The sequence below is a fragment of the Ammospiza nelsoni genome, chromosome Z (assembly GCF_027579445.1).
Source record: "Ammospiza nelsoni isolate bAmmNel1 chromosome Z, bAmmNel1.pri, whole genome shotgun sequence".
Lineage (NCBI taxonomy): Eukaryota > Metazoa > Chordata > Aves > Passeriformes > Passerellidae > Ammospiza > Ammospiza nelsoni.
Genome location: NC_080669.1, coordinates 6,559,751 through 6,576,861, shown reverse-complemented (window position 1 = coordinate 6,576,861; position 17,111 = coordinate 6,559,751). Strand labels below are relative to the sequence as shown.

Sequence of the window (17,111 nt, the reverse complement as noted above, 5' to 3'; positions counted from 1 at the left end):
CGATGGCTCACAATACCAACCACATGACAACAATGGCTCCATTATGCACTGTTCCTCTTTCAAAGGTTAATGACCCACGTGTTGCATTGTGATGTCATGGGTTGCCTCAGATACCTCGGGTTTCTCCCTGTAGACTTCTTTCCCAGGTGTGTCAATCACCTCTCCTTTCCCCCACCCTGACCCCTGCTGAGCACTGTCTGTCAATCCTGGCATTCCAGAAGGACATTGAGTGATTGGCAGAGTTCAAAAGATGCCTTACACCCCTGGAGGACATTGGGCCATCCAGCTGTCATTTGTCCCTTGAGACATCCCCCTCCACCTGGTTTGTGGGATCCCTCCCCCTCTCCCTGGAGTTAAAAGGAACAGCAACCACACGGTTCGAGAGGTTCTGTTAGAGCTGTTATTGGATTCAGAGGCCTGTGGGCAAGGAATAAAGCTCTGGATCGAAACCCACTAGCAGAACCCAACTCCTTTCCTTCATCCTTGCCTTAAAGCTTCTTTGCCAAGGTAAACCTGAGCTCCTGCATGTCTGGACTTGTCTCTAGCACCCAGCTGCAACATCCAGCTTAGCCAGACAAGTCCAGGCACGTCCCTTGGGGCTATACTGGTAATTAATGCCAGTACCCACGGATTGACCAATACACTGTTTCTCTTTCAAAGGTTAAGTTCCTACGCATTGAACAATACACTTTTCTTCATTTCTCGTTGACCTGCTCAAACATGGATCAAATATGACAGGGCCTTGGACACAACTCCAGTTCCTGCCACAGTGGTTTGCAAAATATCCCATTCCTCAAATTCTCCTTTTCTGGTCAAGAGCCTCCTAAAAACACTTTCTTTCCCTTAAATGCATTCCACCTACCTTCTTAGAAGGAACACTCTCTCTGTTCTCAAGGCCAAGATAGCCCCATGCACACATTAGGCACTGCAATGGGGGAATACAGGACTAAGCACTGCTTGCTAAAGCTAAAGGAATTCACAAGACTAAGTCCCGTTTTTACACTTTAATATTTTCCCAGCGCCTCTCCTTCCTATTCTGGGAATCAAACACAAACATTTTCCCATAAAGTCCTGCATGTGCTATTGATGAGTGAAGACACATTATAACTTTCTTTCTGAAATATATGAAGAAAACATAGATTCCCCACTGAAATTATTCTGCTCCCTTCCAAATCAGTTCACTGCTTAAGCAAAACCCTCAGGCACATCCCCAACTCCCTCTCTCCCAGCAGCTCAGAGCTGCATTGCACAGCGCTTGCTGTGTGCCAGAGAACACAAAGCAGGCTGGCCTGGTGGGCCTGAATATTCCTGCAAAACACTCTGCATCTCACACCTTTGCTGTGGCTCAGTGCAGAACTGCAGGATTGCGGGCGCTTCCTCCCAGAGCTGCATGAGGCGCTGGCTCCTGCAGATGTGCCCTGCCAAGTTGTCCCTGCCTCACGCTGGCCTCGCTTCCCCTGGCACAAGAGCCGGGCCTGAAGGAGCTGCCCTGTGCTCCAGCCTGCCGAGCAGCCCGGCTCCCTGCCCCGGTGCCCAGAGTGCTGCACACACTGCTGACCTTTGCCAGGAGTTGCAGGGCAGCTGGCAGAAGAGGAGGAATCCTCAGGCAGCCCAGTGGCCCTTGGCTGCCCTGGGCCTTTCTCTGCTCCTGGGCACACTGCAGACAGCCAATGCCTCCAGGCTGGGCTGTGCCCAGCACGGCTGCGCTTCCCCTCGGCAGCAGCCAGCTGCCACCTGGGCTCTGAGAGCGGAGGATTCGCCCGCTGCCAGGAACAGACACCCAGGGCCCGGCTGCTGCCTCTTGCAGCTCCAAGGGCCTCCTTCCAGCCTGCCTCTGTGGGGCTCAGCCTGCTCCGGCCTCTGCCGGGGCTCTGCTGGGGCTCCACCCCGACCAAGGCCGGGCCTGCTCTCACCTCACAGGCACTGACAGCTCTGCACCACAGGAGGCCTTCCCGAGCACCCTCTCTGATCTTTCTGCTTTCTCACTTGAGCAACACTCTCCTCCAGCCAAAGACATTGCATTTAGGGACACAAATCCAAGTGGCAGGAAACCAAATGCTCTTGAGTCATGACTGAAGGCCTGAATCCACACAGGTGTCTTGGCTGCCTCTCCTTTTGCCTGCAAATGCCATTGCCCTTTCTGCCTCAACTAGAAATACCACAGCTGTGCCAAAACCAGCCAGTGGGCCATATTCCAAAGGCAGTGTAGTCTGGAGAAGATGAATGAAGAAGAACCTTCTCCACTTACAAACCACACCAAAGAAGCCGTAAGTGTGACTTAGCACCAGTAAAAAACAAGTGGTCATTCAGAAGAAAATGCTGAGCTGTCTGAAGGGGTCCGAATAAGGGGAATCTTCCGAATGAGTTGATGTTTCTGAAACTTTATTTAATAATAATCCTACTCTATAAACCTATACTATAAACCTATTCTATAAATCTAAACTACTCAACAATCCTACTCTATAATCCTACTCTACAATCCTACTCTAAGTTGGTTATGGAGATAACATCTTGATTATTACATTCTTCTTCTCCACTCGTCCTTCTTCTTCTTCATCTTGATTGAGTTGATGAGTGGTGCCAAACTGGATGCTGGCTTGGCTGAACGTACAAATGGATGCTGTCCACAGGAAAAAAATACAACAAAGAACATTGAACCATGACTTTCCAAGCTCAATGCTTTGGAGAATCAATCAGGATTCCTCTGGGTCCTAAAAGACCCAGAAAGAGGAGAGCAATGGGACCATCTGTTCCCCCAGTCATCATGTGCATGACCTTGCCATCACAGACAAATCTGTGAACCAAAATCCCACTCATCTGTTTATTGTGATGTCTTCACCTTGCTGGGATTTTTGCCCTGCTAGTGCTCTAGAAATGGTGCTTTCTGTCCCTGGGGTTTCTTCCTTTCAGGAAACTCCAAGGACTCACATAGGTTCCTGCCTTTGCAAGACAGGCACTGTGCTGATTCCCACAGGGAGACAGAGCAGTGTCCACCTTTCCATGCCCGGCCCCTCGTGTGCTGGATGGCACCTTCCTTCCCAGTCCCGTGGCACTGGGCCCTGCAGTTCCCTCTCTGCCACACAACTTGGCACTAACCCTGGCACAGTTCCCGTCTGCTTGAGCGTGCCAGGCAGCAGATGGGGCTGGGACAATTCCCTCCCAGCTGTCCCTGTTTGCGAGGCAGAAACCTCTAAGGGTGGGCTGGGGGGGCACAAACCAGGGCCCCTCAGAGGCTCACAGTGAGCCCCCCATGACCCCTCCTGCCCACAGCCAAATCTCTGACTGCTTAGCTGGGACAGCTTCCTTGGGTTCCTCCACCACCTTTTCATGACTCTGTACCCTGCATTGCTCTACTTCAATTGTTTTGCCATTAGATAAAATGAAACACCCCAGGAAATTACGAAACAGGGCAACAGAAACAGTCAGGAAACAGAGCACCTCTCCTCTCAGGAAATGCAGAGAGAGGTGGAGGTTTTCAGTTTTGTGAAGAACAGGCCCCAGGGAGACTTTGTTGCCACTTTCCAAGACTTCAGAGTGGCTTTGAAGAAAGTGGGGACACCTTTTTTAACAGTTCCAGTTACAATAGAATGTGATGAATATTTTTAATCAAAATGGGGATCAAGTCTGAGTAGGTCTAAGGAAGAACTTGTTTACTCAGAGCCTAGTGCAATACTGGCACAGGCTGTCCCAAGAGCTTGTACATGCCCCATTCCAGGTCAGGTGGCAAAGGGCTCTGAGCAACCTGATCACTTTAAAGATGTCCCTGTTCATTGCAGGATTTTGGACCGGAGGACCTTCACAGGTCCCTGCCAGCCCAGCCCAGTCTAGGATTCCTCACCATTTTCAATTGAAGAGCAGCAAGAGTGGAGGTGAGGAGGAAGGGGGCTCAGCTGATGCCTTGGACTTGAGTGGAGGAGGAGCCCATCCCTCAGAGCCTGTTTCACCTGCAACCCCTTCACATTTTACCTTCAGGAGCTCCTTGGCAGACCAGCGCTTCTGCTCATCTGTCTGCAGGCAGCAGCTCAGGAAGTCACACAGGCAAGACGAGAATCTGTTGGGCTGCCGCAGCTGTGGTCTCTCTCCCCTGGCTGTCCGTTGTTTAGCCTGCAGCAAAAGGAAACAGCAGGCTGCACCTGCTGCTTTCACATCTCTAGGTACTCTCCCAGATCCCATTGGTTAAGCTTCACTCTGCAGTGGCAGTTTCTGCCCTGGCAGAGACCCAGAGATGACTTTCCTTTACCAACAAAAAACCCAAACCCTGATGCAGCCACAGTTTTTCCACCATCCTGCAGATCTTGCCTTGGCAGCTGATTTCATTGACTGACCTAGTAAGTGGGAACTACATCACAAAGCATGTTTCCTTCCCTGAAGATTCACATCAGCTTGACAGGCTTTTTGGAAGAGGGACTTTGCTATACTAACTCTACTATTTGCAAGGATTAGTACATGAAAGGCATCTCTGCAGTGCTTGTTGGTCCCTGAAACACAACTGCCATAAAACAAATCTCATTGAGCTTCTTTTCCTCTTCTAGAAAAAACTGCTAAGTGAAAGGAAAGAAAGGAAATCCACCAGCTATTCCTCAGGAAAGGAAAACAAACATTTAGAATCTGATATTCAACACAGACACATTAAGATGCATGCACAAATATATTGAGATGAAAATGCCTGCTTGGGTGCACAGGAGCCACCTGTAGCTCTGTCTCTCAATGCACATTTTTGCTTCTTTATGTGGCAAAAGGAAACCTTTTCATGGTCAAATCAGAAGAAGTGCCATGCCTATGGTCACTCTCTGCTCATCAACTTGCTAAAGTACCAAGAAACAGCCAAGGGTTTGGCGTACAATTCTAACTGCAGTTGGAGAAAAACACATCCTAAACACATCCAGGCATCCCACACACATGACTGAACAATGTACAGATGACTTGAAAATCTGAAAGCTTCAAAGACCCACAGGATTTTAAAAAGATGCTACAATATGGAGGAAAATTGATGCGCTGTGGTTCAAAAAGGGAAAAGGAAGCAGAACTGCTTGGGCATTGCTTTGGTGGTTGTTTCTTTTTCACTTTTTCTGTTTCTATAAAACTGAAACTGGGAAGACTCAACCTCCATTTCGAAGGATATTTATCATACATCCAACCGTTCCACTGAAAAATTCTTGTCCTTAAGAGCCACAGCTCCAACAGGGTTCAAAAAGCAAATGAGAAATGTCAAGCATGGCTGGAGGCCAAAATGGCAACTTTCTGAACTGGTTAGGTTTCTGAACTGCCACTTCCCTTCTGATGCAACCAAATCTATAGTGGGTGCTGATGTGCTGCAGGGACATTTTTAGAAGGGGACCTTGGTGGAAGTGGGGCCAGCAGATGGCAATGGGATTTTGTCCAATGGCACATGCAGGACATGGACAGGTGAGAAAGACACTGGGATCAGTGAGTATTTGCTCCTTACTGAAACAGGAGTTGCATTCCTGCAAGGAACTTCTTGTTCCACCATTTCAATGCCCACGATTCCCAAAGACCATATGTCCACTTTGGGGCCATATGGTTGGCCTGTCACCACTTCAGGCGCCAGCCACCCAGAAGTGCCGGCCACGGAGCTCCGTCTGCTCTGCTCAGGGGTGAGCTTAACAAAGAGGCCAAAGTCAGCTGTGGGGAAAACAACAAACCATGAAAGCCAGCTCCAATTAGGAAACCAAGCAAAAGAATTCCCCCTTCTCAGTCTAAGAATGTGCTCTTGAATCTCCCAGAGAACTGTCCACGCTTGATTTCCTTGGGGCTTTAGCCAAGGTAGTACTGAACTGGCCCCATACAAAATAACCCTGTTTTTTTAACGCTGCTCACAGCAGTGGACTTTATTCCCCTGAAGCTTTAGACTGTAGCTCCCTCCCTCTGGAAGGGACACACACAGACCAAGAGCAGTCTTGACTGCTTGTGGTTCCTTCTCATACCCCTGTGCACATTGCAACTGTGCCCTCAGCTCACAGCGGGTGTCCCTGAGCTGCCACCAGCACCATTTTTGGGGAGCTGGCTGTCACTCAAAGCAGCCCCACACCCACATCCCTGGAATGCTGCAGCTGACCAAGAATACACTGACCCAGCTTGACAGAACCATCGGTTCTGAGAAGGATGTTGCAGCTCTTCACATCTCGGTAGATCACATCGTTTGAGTGGAGAAAATCCAGTCCTTGCAGGCACTGAGCAAGAAAACAAAGAGGAGGGCAAAAATAAGTGATGGGATTTTATCACACAAGAAAGGAAACAAAGAATCTAAAAGATTCCCTCTGCAGGGTAGAACACAGTGCCATTGAGAGGAAGAGCTTGCTGCTCCAACACTTGCAGAGCAGGACCTTTCTGAGGAAAGGCACGCCAACTTCTGAAAGAGCAACAGCACCTGCTGTTGTAGACTGTCCCCTGCAAACCAGCCAGGATGACTGCTGCTGCAGTGCATGTGCTATCTCCATGCAGAAGACAAATGAGGGTTTTGCCAAGAAAGAAAAAGTCCCTCCCTTTGGTGTGAAGCAGATCACTTTTGGGTGGGAGGCTGCATGACAAAGGTTTTATTGCTGGCCTCAGCACAGACTGGGAAGTATCACATCGGTCACCTTCCTGAAGTAAAGAGCATTTTGGCTGCACTACTATCCTTTTCAGCAGAGGACTGTGAGAAATGAGTCTCTCTTTTTTCTTTGCTGTTTGTTTCAAATCCTGCCACCAGCACCTTTGCTTTCACAGGCAAGGAATGCAGTGAAAACAGGCTCCAGGCAAATGTTTAGAGAGGCAAAATGGAGAACAGCAAATACAAATACATGAGACAGAGCGAGAATACAACAGCAGGAGAGAAGAGTACTGGACCTGAGTACAGGGAGTGCAGGGGCACTGGCAGGCATTTCACTGCTTGGCACATGAAACCTCTCCTGTTCTGAGCCCGTTTCCCAGACAATCCTGCCCAAGCCCTCAGAAACACAGATGGGATTTCTGACCTCCCGACTGATGGCTGCCGTCTGGTCTTCAGACAGGCAAGTCTTGCTGATGATGTCACTCAGAGTGCCTCCATCCATGAACTCCATTACTAGCCAGAGTTCATCACCCACAAGGAAGCTGGAAGAAGGAAACAAGGGTGTGGAGATGAACATGCATGACTAGGGTGTGTTCTTGATTGATTCTCGTTTCCAGGTTCCTTTGTGACTAGGACAGAATCAAAGGAATAGACATTCCCTCTCAGCTGTGAATTGTTTGCAGTCTGTGCAGTCTTAAGAAGAAAGGCACAGCTGTGAAAAAGGAGATGTCTTAAATGGCCAGCAAGTGAAAAATGCAGTTTAGTAACAGATAAAAAAACCTGTCACACTATGTGTTTCTGGAAATAAGCACCTAGTCTTCCTGGCATGCAGAGCAATGGAAAAGAGGGGACACAATCCAAGGGAAATTTATATTAGTCTATCTGGACAGAAAAAGACACTTGATAAAAATCAAGCCCCAAAACAAAGTGGTGGCTGTGAACTTACAGGCTATTGATTTAGTAAGATATGACTGATCCCGGGTTTTGAGTAATTTTCAAACTATGTATGCCAGAGAAGACTCATGCAGACACGAGGCACTCTCGTCCCATCCATTAGAGATGAGCAGAGCAATAATAATTGGCCAATAATTACAGCTCTATTTTCTGCCACTGACCAAAGTGGGATTTTACCTTGCATGTTTGCTATATGTAAAGAAACATTCACAAAATCTCACCTGTCTAAATAGTTGATCAGATTGGGATTCCTATTAATTTTCATGACCATGAGTTCATTGGCTTTTAATTTCTTCTTCCTCAGTCCTTTTAGATTTATTTTCTTTATGGCCACCTAAAATGACATTGAAAATCAGTAACTTGAGAAGTTGGTGGCACGAGACCACAATGCACATGATTTTGCAATGACACAGCTGAGCTGTGCCAAACTGCCTTGTGATTAGGCACTGCAGTAATTAGGAACTGACATTCCAACAGCCCATTTCTCTGCTGCCTTGGGGGACAGCTGCAGGACACCTGCAGCCACTGACGTTTTGCCTTGTCCATTTGGTAACAGTGGTGTCTAAACTATCACCCCCAAACCTCTGACCACACTCTCTGCTGCTTTGTTTGGGATTCAGAAGAAGTAATCCATGCCTTAATACTCTTGGGCTACATCTTGGGCTATGGGCAGGGCTTAGGGCTTTTAGGGACACCTTGCAGATCTCTCCCTATGTGCAATTGCCAAGTGCAGCACTGCAGGTGGCTAAGGAACTACCAGTAACTTTCAGATGGATTTGCTGGCAGCCAGAAATGAGAATTCAGGACTCTGAAGCTGTAGCCCGAAAGAGCAGTGAGGTGCTCTAAGGCACCACCTTTGTTTTAGCAATGGAGAGCGAGTGAGCGCGTCCTTCTCTGAAAGGAAGCGCTGCCCTCCGTGCTTTTTCCTTCTGGCAGCTGAGGAGGACAAAGACTGGCCCAGATGTATTTTGCAGTCTGGGACCAGTCTGTGCTTCTTGTGCCTTTTCAGCATGGCTCTACCCAAAGCTCCAGCCACAGCCCACACCAGAGGGGAAAGCCCCTCAAGAGCAGCAGAGTCTGCGGGGCCTGTTGACATTTACCTCTCCTCCTGTGGTATTGTCAACTGCTCTGCACACATCCCCAAAAGTCCTAGAAACAAAAAAAAAGCAAGGAAAGTAGAAGCCATTTAGATCTTTCAGGGAAAGCCAGCCCACTCAGGAGGTCTCTGCTGTGAGTGCCAAAAACCTGCAGGATGCACAAGAGCTCTGCCAGAAGGCAGATAATGCATTTTCCTCTCAAGTGCATGGACACTGGGCCTGTTCCTGAACTGCTTGGGTTTCCTGCCTCAGCTCAAAAATAGACCAGCTTCTTCCACCTCAGGTTTCACTTTCTAAACTGTTCAGTTTTTATCCTGACCACAGAGTATTTCCTTCAGCAAACTCTCAGAAAGAAATGTTCCTGAGAACTGTTATCTGACAGATATCAGGGAGTAGGTTTCTCTTTCAGGCAAGCAACTTTCTTCCCTCTTTACTAGGATGGCAGTATGAATTGGAGATATAAAAAAATGCTAAGGAAATTAACACAGAGGTGTCTCACACTTGAGAGATGAGATTTTCCAGGTCCTGTTCCTTGCTGCAGGCAAGAATTTGGCAGCGTGGAGGTGTCTCTGACAGTGCCTTCTGAGCACACACACAAAGTCTGAGCAGCACTGAGAGATGGGACAATCTATCCCCAGTGTGGGAACATGGGGATAGATGTCTGTTTGCAGCTTGCCTGACTTCATGGTGGATAGAAATTCCACCAGAAAAACACCTGGCCCATGGTTATGTAGAAGTCACTGCAGTTGGACTCACCCACTGCCAATATCTTCCAGTTTGGTATATTTCATCCAGGGATTTTCCTTGTTTACTATTTTCCCTGAGGGAAACAAAATGCAAGATGCTGACATTAAAGCAGAGACCTCAGCTTCCAGGAGATACAAAAGGCAGCCCCAGTGCCTGGAGCTCTGAGCCCTTTGTGCTCAGCTGGGTAACAACAACAACAACCAGGCAGACAGGTCTGCAGCACAGGTGGCCAGCACAGAGACTGATTTTCTACAGCAGTTCCTGTGGGGACTCCTGAATGTGCCCGTGACACCAAACTCAGGAGAAACATTTGGTACGGCTATGCTGACACCTGCACACAATGCACTGTCCCTCAGACAAGAAATACAGCAGACGTACTCAGTAGCTCCAGGGAGTCACCCTCGACCTCCTGTTGCTGAGCAGCAGCTGGGTCAGCGCGGGAGGTGAACAAACTGCCCTGGCTCCACTTCTCAGGTCGGGGAGAAAAGGCTCCTTTAGACGATGCTGCTGCTGCTGCAGCAGGCTTGGTGACAGAGCCCATGTAGATCTGGGACAAGAAATGAGTTGATATCAAAAAGGTGGCTGGCAGAAATTACCCTGAGATCCCTTTTTGAAATGCAAGCCCTTAGAAATGTGCTGTCAGCCACATGCAGGGCTCTTAAATGGCTTTTTTCTGATGTCCACTTCTCAAACTGGATGGATCAAAAACAAAGGCTAGTTTTACTCGAGTTCATGGCCAGATTCATGTTCCATTTTCATGGATTTTCCAAAGGATGACTGCCACAATCACCATTCTATTGCCTCTCAAGGATTCATTTCCCCCTCCAAGAGCTGCAGACACACTTTCAGTTCCTTGTTCAAGAGTTCTGCCTCCTCCCACTGCCTTCTCTTTTCCTGTACCATCTTCAGGTCATGCTCAACCTGTAGCACTTCTGGTGGGCACTGTTCCTGTGCCTCACTCCTAACCTGGGGCCCTTCAGTGGCAGAGATTTGCTGGTAATCTTCACAGGCTGCCCGGTGAGATGCCAACACTCGCTCCTCAAATGAAACAGAACAAAGCAGTCAGACACTACAGCTTTTTCCTGTCAGCCAGGAGTCATTGACTCTGAGGAAAGGGAAAGAACAGATTGACAAGGGATACAGATAGCTTGTTTCAATCCCCCATCTGGGTCACCATGTTCCCCTGTAAAAACACCTCAAGAAACAAGGAGAGCAGGAACAAGCCAGCAGGAATGAATTTGGATGACTGCTGGCCAAAAAGGCCAAAGGACAAGTCCCTCTATCCAGGGCAGCAGAAGAGATTGAGCACACCCGGAAATGCCCTTCAGAGTGATTGTGATACACACTACAGCAGGATTGCAGTCAGAGGCATCACCCCACTCCCTGCTGCTCTGCACTGGAAAGGCAGTGGGGCAGAAAAGCAGAAGGGCAGAAACCACCAGTTTGGGGACTGCTCTTTCACTCACTTGCTTTTGTAGAGACTGAGGGAAGGGATTAAATTTCTCTCTGATGATTTTTATTTCATCCTCCAGCTTCTTCTGCCTTTCCTTCATCTGAGTTTGAGCAGTCTGAAGCTCTGCGTTCAGCTGTGCCTTCATCTTTTCTAAAAAACAAGAGAGAGGATGTTTCATGGGTGGAGTGCCTGCCACTCTTTCACTCACCTGGTTTTGTTGATCGCCTCTCTGCTGATTGAGATTCTCCTCTTGAATTCTTCCCACATCTTCCTTGCTCTTTCTCTTCACGTCCATGATGTCACTCTGTACTTCGGGCAGCTCTGCTTGTGGCTCTTCCTTGATATTCTGTACACACAAATGCAGACCAAGTGACTGGGAATTGCCATCAGCATCAGTTTTTTTCCTCTTGCAGCCTCAAAATCACATTTATTCAGCTTCTTCTTTCTGCCTCCCTACCCACCTCTGCCTCCATTACAATCCTCCTGTCCCAGGGCAAACACACCTTGCAAAACACACAAGCAAAGCCCCGTGACATCAAGCACTAAAACGTGAGCACTCGGCAACCGTGCAGTGGAAGCCCAAACACAGAGCTTCAATGAGCCATACAGCTAGATGCTCAAGCCAAGGCAAGAGCCCTTTAGGGCCTCAACATCACAGGTCAAAGGCCAAATTCTGCTGATGCTGCCTGCAGGAAATCCCTGGCTCCTGGCAGGACTCCAGCACTCAGCATCCTCAGCCAGCAACAGGAAGCACTGGTGGCTCTGAAACTTGCACCTCTGCCTTGCACTAAAGACAGCATCACCCACAACTGGCACTCACGGGCTCTGGATATCCAGTCTCTGGTGTGACCAATGATGGAGTCTGGCGTTCATCCATCTCAATTTGCTCCTCTTGGGCTTCTTCTCCAGGAGCAGCGGGAGCCAGGGGAGAGATGGCTGTTGGTTCTGTCACCTGTGGCAAGAGAGAAGCATGAGGTACCGGCCGTCACCTATCCTTAAGAACGTAATTTCTTTTCAGATCTACCACCATATCTTCTAAGGAGAAATCAGATTATTTTGCAGCAACATAGGGGTTCTAAGTGCGAACCAAACAAATATTAACAGGCCTTTCCAACACAACTCTTGATGGACATAAGGTTGATAATCCTCCCTGGCAGCTATCAGCAAGCAACAATGTCGCTGTAAACTGAAGCTTTTAGTCCTAGAAAGCTCTGAAATGGAAAAGTAAGAAAGTAGCCGGAACACCTTTGCTACTGCTGCTGCAGACGTGGAAAACTCAAACTGGATCACAGTCTCATCCAGTACTGCAAAAGTGCAAGAAGCTTTGTGCAGTGGCATCTATGCTAGCGGGAAAAGGGGAAAATGATCAGGGCAAACCACTCCTAGCAAACCAGCAAACCACAAGATCGAAGTGTCACTTACTCCAGTGTCTACAGCACTTGGATGTAGTGATGGCAATTTTAGTAGGAAAACAGCCATTGTGGGGAGCACTGTCATGTGCGGATTGATGGAAGGCTGCCTGAAGGTCCCTCATGAGCCTCCCATTGTCCAGGATAAAGCTTCCTCAGCACCTCCTCACTGGGCCTATGCTCCACACCCTTGCCCAGCTCCCCTGTCCTCCTGTGCACACACTGCAGCCCCTCCATGACTTTCTGCTTCCCAGGGCCCACAACTGCACACAGCACTCCAGTTGTGGCCACAGCGCTGCCCAGCACAGGGCCACGCTCACTGCCCTGCTCCTGCTGCCCCACTGTGGCTGACACAGGCCACCATGCCCTTGGCCTTCTTGGACACCTGGTCCCAGGCTGGCTCTTCTTCAGCTGATCTTCTACCACACCCCTGGGGCCTTTTGACTCACACAGCTCTCCTGCCACAGAGTTGTACATTTGACGTCAAATACAGCATCCACCATTTCTAAATGGACTTCTTGTTCTGAGCAACGTAAGAAGCAGTCAAGTTCTTGCAGCTTCACCCCCACTCCAGACTGAAAGGCATTGCCAAAGCTGCAGACCTCATCACTTAAGGCATCAACACAAACTTGCCCATTGATGCTTTTTGCCTCACCAGGAGGATTCATAACTGCTCACTTTCTTTCTTTGGCCACACAGAATAAGAATGGGCCCCACAACTTCATGGACAACATAACTATATAAAAAGCCAAAAGGTACGTGACCCAAAAGACTGGGTAAATCTGAAGAATAACTAAAGAAACAGCAGACCAGTTTCACAAGAAAAAGACACCATTCCAAAACTGGAAATCAAACAAACAAAGCCCCATGACCGCCAGATCTGCCACGTGCTCCCTCGGCCACAGCACTGCAGAAGCCAAGAGAGAGACCTTCCCTGAGCCAAGCAGCCAGATGCTCTCCCAGAGGCAACAGCCCTTTGGGGCCTCAACATCACAGGTCAAAGGCCAAGTTCTGCTGTCACAGCCTGCAGGATATCCCTAGCTCCTGGCAGCACTCCAGCACTCAGCACACTCAGCCAACAACAGGAAGTGCTGGTGGCTCTGAAAATTGCACCACTGCCTTGCACTAAAGACAGCACCACCCACAGCTGCCACTTACAAGCTCGGAATATCCAGGCTCCGGTGAGACCAATGATGGAGTCTGGCGCTCATCCATCTCAATTTGCTCCTCTACGGCGTCTTCTTCAGGAGCAGTGGGAGCCAGGGGAGAATCAGCTGTTGGTTCTGTCAGCTGTGGCAAGAGAGAAGCATGAGGCACAGGCTGTCACCTATCATTCAGAACCTCATTTCTTTTCAGTTCTTCCACTATATATTCTAAGGAGAAATCAGAACATTTCATACCAACATCCGGATTCTAGCCCCACAGACTAAAATAAAATGGGGCACATAAAAAGAACTGTGGATGGATATAAGTTTGATATTGCTCCCTGGCTGCTATCAGCAAGCAACGCTGTCTCTGAAAAACACAGCTTTAACTTCTTGAAAGCACTGAAATGGAAAAGCAGGAAAGCGACAGCAACACCTTTGTTACTGCTGCTGCAGACGTGGAAAACTAAAACTGGATTAGAATCCCATCCTGGGCTTAAAAAGGGCAGGAAGTGTTGTGCAGAAGCATCTTTGCTTGTGGGAAAAGGAGAAAATGAACAGGGCAAATCTCTCCTAGCAAGCCACCAAGCTACGAGATGGAAGCGTCACCCGCTCCAGTGTCTGAAGATCCAGGATGCTGTGAGGGCATATTTAGTAGGGAAACGGCCCTTGCCTCCCACTTTGCAAACCCACAGCTGGCACTTACAGGCTCGGAGTATCCAGGCTCTGGTGAGACCAATGATGGAGTCTGGCGCTCATCCACCTCAATTTCCTCCTCTTGGGCTTCTTCTCCAGGAGCAGAGGGAGCCAGGGGAGAGATGGCTGTTGGTTCTGTCAGCTGTGGCAAGAGAGGAGCATGAGGGACAGACCATGACCTATCATTCAGAACCTCATTTCTTTTCAGATCTTCCCCTACATCTTCTAAGGAGATACCAGAACATTTTGTTGAGACATAGGGATGCAAATCCACTCACAAAATTACAATGGACCAATTCAACAAAAGTGTAGATGGATAAAAGTTTGATATTGCTCCCTGGCTGCTATCAGCCAGCAAGGTTGTCTCCGTAAAACTCAGCTTTTAGTACTTGAAAGCACTGAAATGGAAAATCAGGAAAGCGACATCAATGCCTTTGCTACTGCTGCCGCAGATGTGGAAAACTAAAACTGGATCAGAATACCATCCTGGGCTTAAAAACGGCAGGAAACACTGTGCAGGAGCACCTTTCCTTACTGCATAAGGAGAAAATGATCAGGGCAATCCTCTCCTAGCAAACCAATAAGCTAGCATGCTAGCAAGCCAGCAAGGAAACCCAGCCACAAGATGTAAGAGTTCCCCACTCCACTGTCTAAAGCACTTGGATGCAGTGGGGGCATGTTCAGTAGGGAAACGGCCATAGTGGTGAGGACTGTCATATGGGGATTAATAGAAGTCTATCTGAAGGTCCCTCAATAGCCTCCCATTGTCCAGACTAAAGCTCCCTCAGCACCTCTTCACTGGCCTTATGCTGCACCCATTTGCCCAGCTCCCCTGTCCTTCTCTGCACACACTGCAGCCCCTCAGTGACTTTCTGCTTCCCAGGGCCCACAAGTGCACACAGCACTCCAGCTGTGGCCGCAGCGCTGCCCAGCACAGGGCCACGCTCACTGCCCTGCTCCTGCTGCCCCACTGCTGCTGACACAGGCCACCATGCCCTTGGCCTTCTTGGACACCTGGTCCTAGGCTGGCTCTTCTTCAGCTGATCTTTTACCGCACCCCTGCGTCCATTTAATCCACAGTTCTCCCCAGCCACAAATTTGCCAAGTAGACTTCAAATTCAGGATCCACCATTTGTAGATGGCCTTCTTGTTCTGAGCAACACAAGACCGCAGTCATGGAATTGCAGCTACACACCCACTCCAGGCTCAAAGGCACTTGCCAAAGCTGCAGAGTTCATCACTCAATGCAACAACACAAACTTGCCGCTTATGGTTTCTTGCGTCACAAGGAGGCTTCAAAATTCCTCACTTTCTTTCTTTGGCCACAAGGGATAAGAATGTCCCCCAACAACTTCATGGAACACAGAAACATCTCCTTGCACTTTGTCAAAAGCCAAAAAGCACATGGCCCAAAAGACTTGATAGACCTCTACAATAATTCAAGAAAATTAAAGAACAGTTTCAAAAAGAAAAGACACCATTCATAAACTGGAAATCAAACAAAGAAAGTCCCGTGTCCTCCAGCACTAATACGTGTGCCGTCTCCCATAGCGCTGCAGAGGCCCAGAGATATAGATTTCCTGAGCCAAGCAGCCAGATGCTCTCCCAGAGGCAACAGCCCTTTGGGGCCTCAACATAACAGGTCAAAGGCCAAGTTCTGCTGTTGCTGACTGAAAGAAATCCCTAGCTCCTGGCAGCACTCCAGCACTCAGCACACTCAACCAGCAACAGGAAGCGCTGGCTGCTCCAAAACTTGCACCTCTGCCTTGCACTAAAGACAGCGCCACCCAGAGCTGGAACTTACAAGCTCGGAATATCCAGGCTCCAGTGAGACCAATGATGGAGTCTGGCGCTCATCCATCTCAATTTGCTCCTCTTCGGCTTCTTCTTCAGGAGCAGCGGGAGCCAGGGGAGAGATGGCTGTTGGTTCTGTCAGCTGTGGCAAGAGAGAAGTATGAGGCAAAGGCTGTCACCTATCATTCAGAACCTCATTTCTTTTCAGTTCTTCGACAACATCTTTTAAGGAGAATTCAGAACATTTCATAGCAACATCCAGATTCTAAGCCCCACAGACTAAAATAAAATGGGGCACATAAAAAGAACAGTGGATGGATATAAGGTTGATATTGTTCCCTGGCTGCTATCAGCAAGCAATGCTATCTCTGTAATACACAGCTTTAACTTCTTGAAAGCACTGAAATGGAAAAGCAGGAAGTGACATAAATGCCTTTGCTACTGCTGCTGAAGATGTGGAAAACTAAAACTGGATTAGAATCCCATCCTGGGCTTAAAAAGGGCAGGAAGTGTTACGCAGAAGCATCTTTGCTTGCGGGAAAAGGAGAAAATGAACAGGGCAAATCTCTCCTAGCAAGCCACCAAGCCAGCAAGCTACGAGATGGAAGTGTCACCCGCTCCAGTGTCTGAAGATCCAGGATGCTGTGAGGGCATGTTTAGTAGGGAAACGGCCCTTGCCTCCCACTTTGCAAACCCACAGCTGGCACTTACGGGCTCGGAGTATCCAGGCTCTGGTGAGACCAATGATGGAGTCTGGCGCTCATCCACCTCAATTTCCTCCTCTTGGGCTTCTTCTCCAGGAGCAGAGGGAGCCAGGGGAGAGATGGCTGTTGGTTCTGTCAGCTGTGGCAAGAGAGGAGCATGAGGGACAGACCATGACCTATCATTCAGAACCTCATTTCTTTTCAGATCTTCCCCTACATCTTCTAAGGAGATACCAGAACATTTTGTTGAGACATAGGGATGCAAATCCACTCACAAAATTACAATGGACCAATTCAACAAAAGTGTAGATGGATAAAAGTTTGATATTGCTCCCTGGCTGCTATCAGCCAGCAAGGTTGTCTCCGTAAAACTCAGCTTTTAGTACTTGAAAGCACTGAAATGGAAAATCAGGAAAGCGACATCAATGCCTTTGCTACTGCTGCCGCAGATGTGGAAAACTAAAACTGGATCAGAATACCATCCTGGGCTTAAAAACGGCAGGAAACACTGTGCAGGAGCACCTTTCCTTACTGCATAAGGAGAAAATGATCAGGGCAATCC

General features: G+C 48.6%; 1 protein-coding gene across 1 annotated transcript in view; it reads right to left on the bottom strand.

Moving 5' to 3' along the window:
* Positions 1–2,411: 2,411 nt before the first annotated feature.
* The window catches only part of LOC132086444 (uncharacterized), a 69,577-nt gene continuing 54,877 nt past the window's right edge, over positions 2,412–17,111 (bottom strand). Inside the window, exons 9-24 of the mRNA XM_059492128.1 lie at positions 16,557–16,688; positions 15,856–15,987; positions 14,062–14,193; positions 13,369–13,500; positions 11,622–11,753; positions 11,010–11,147; positions 10,249–10,386; positions 9,727–9,895; positions 9,358–9,421; positions 8,605–8,653; positions 7,726–7,838; positions 6,975–7,092; positions 6,092–6,191; positions 5,447–5,643; positions 3,967–4,104; positions 2,412–2,620 (exon numbers count right to left, since the gene is read on the bottom strand). Of these exons, the coding sequence (XP_059348111.1) occupies positions 2,519–2,620; positions 3,967–4,104; positions 5,447–5,643; positions 6,092–6,191; positions 6,975–7,092; positions 7,726–7,838; positions 8,605–8,653; positions 9,358–9,421; positions 9,727–9,895; positions 10,249–10,386; positions 11,010–11,147; positions 11,622–11,753; positions 13,369–13,500; positions 14,062–14,193; positions 15,856–15,987; positions 16,557–16,688 (1,986 nt within the window). The 3' untranslated portion in view covers positions 2,412–2,518. The remainder of the gene's footprint in view (positions 2,621–3,966; positions 4,105–5,446; positions 5,644–6,091; positions 6,192–6,974; positions 7,093–7,725; positions 7,839–8,604; positions 8,654–9,357; positions 9,422–9,726; positions 9,896–10,248; positions 10,387–11,009; positions 11,148–11,621; positions 11,754–13,368; positions 13,501–14,061; positions 14,194–15,855; positions 15,988–16,556; positions 16,689–17,111) is intronic.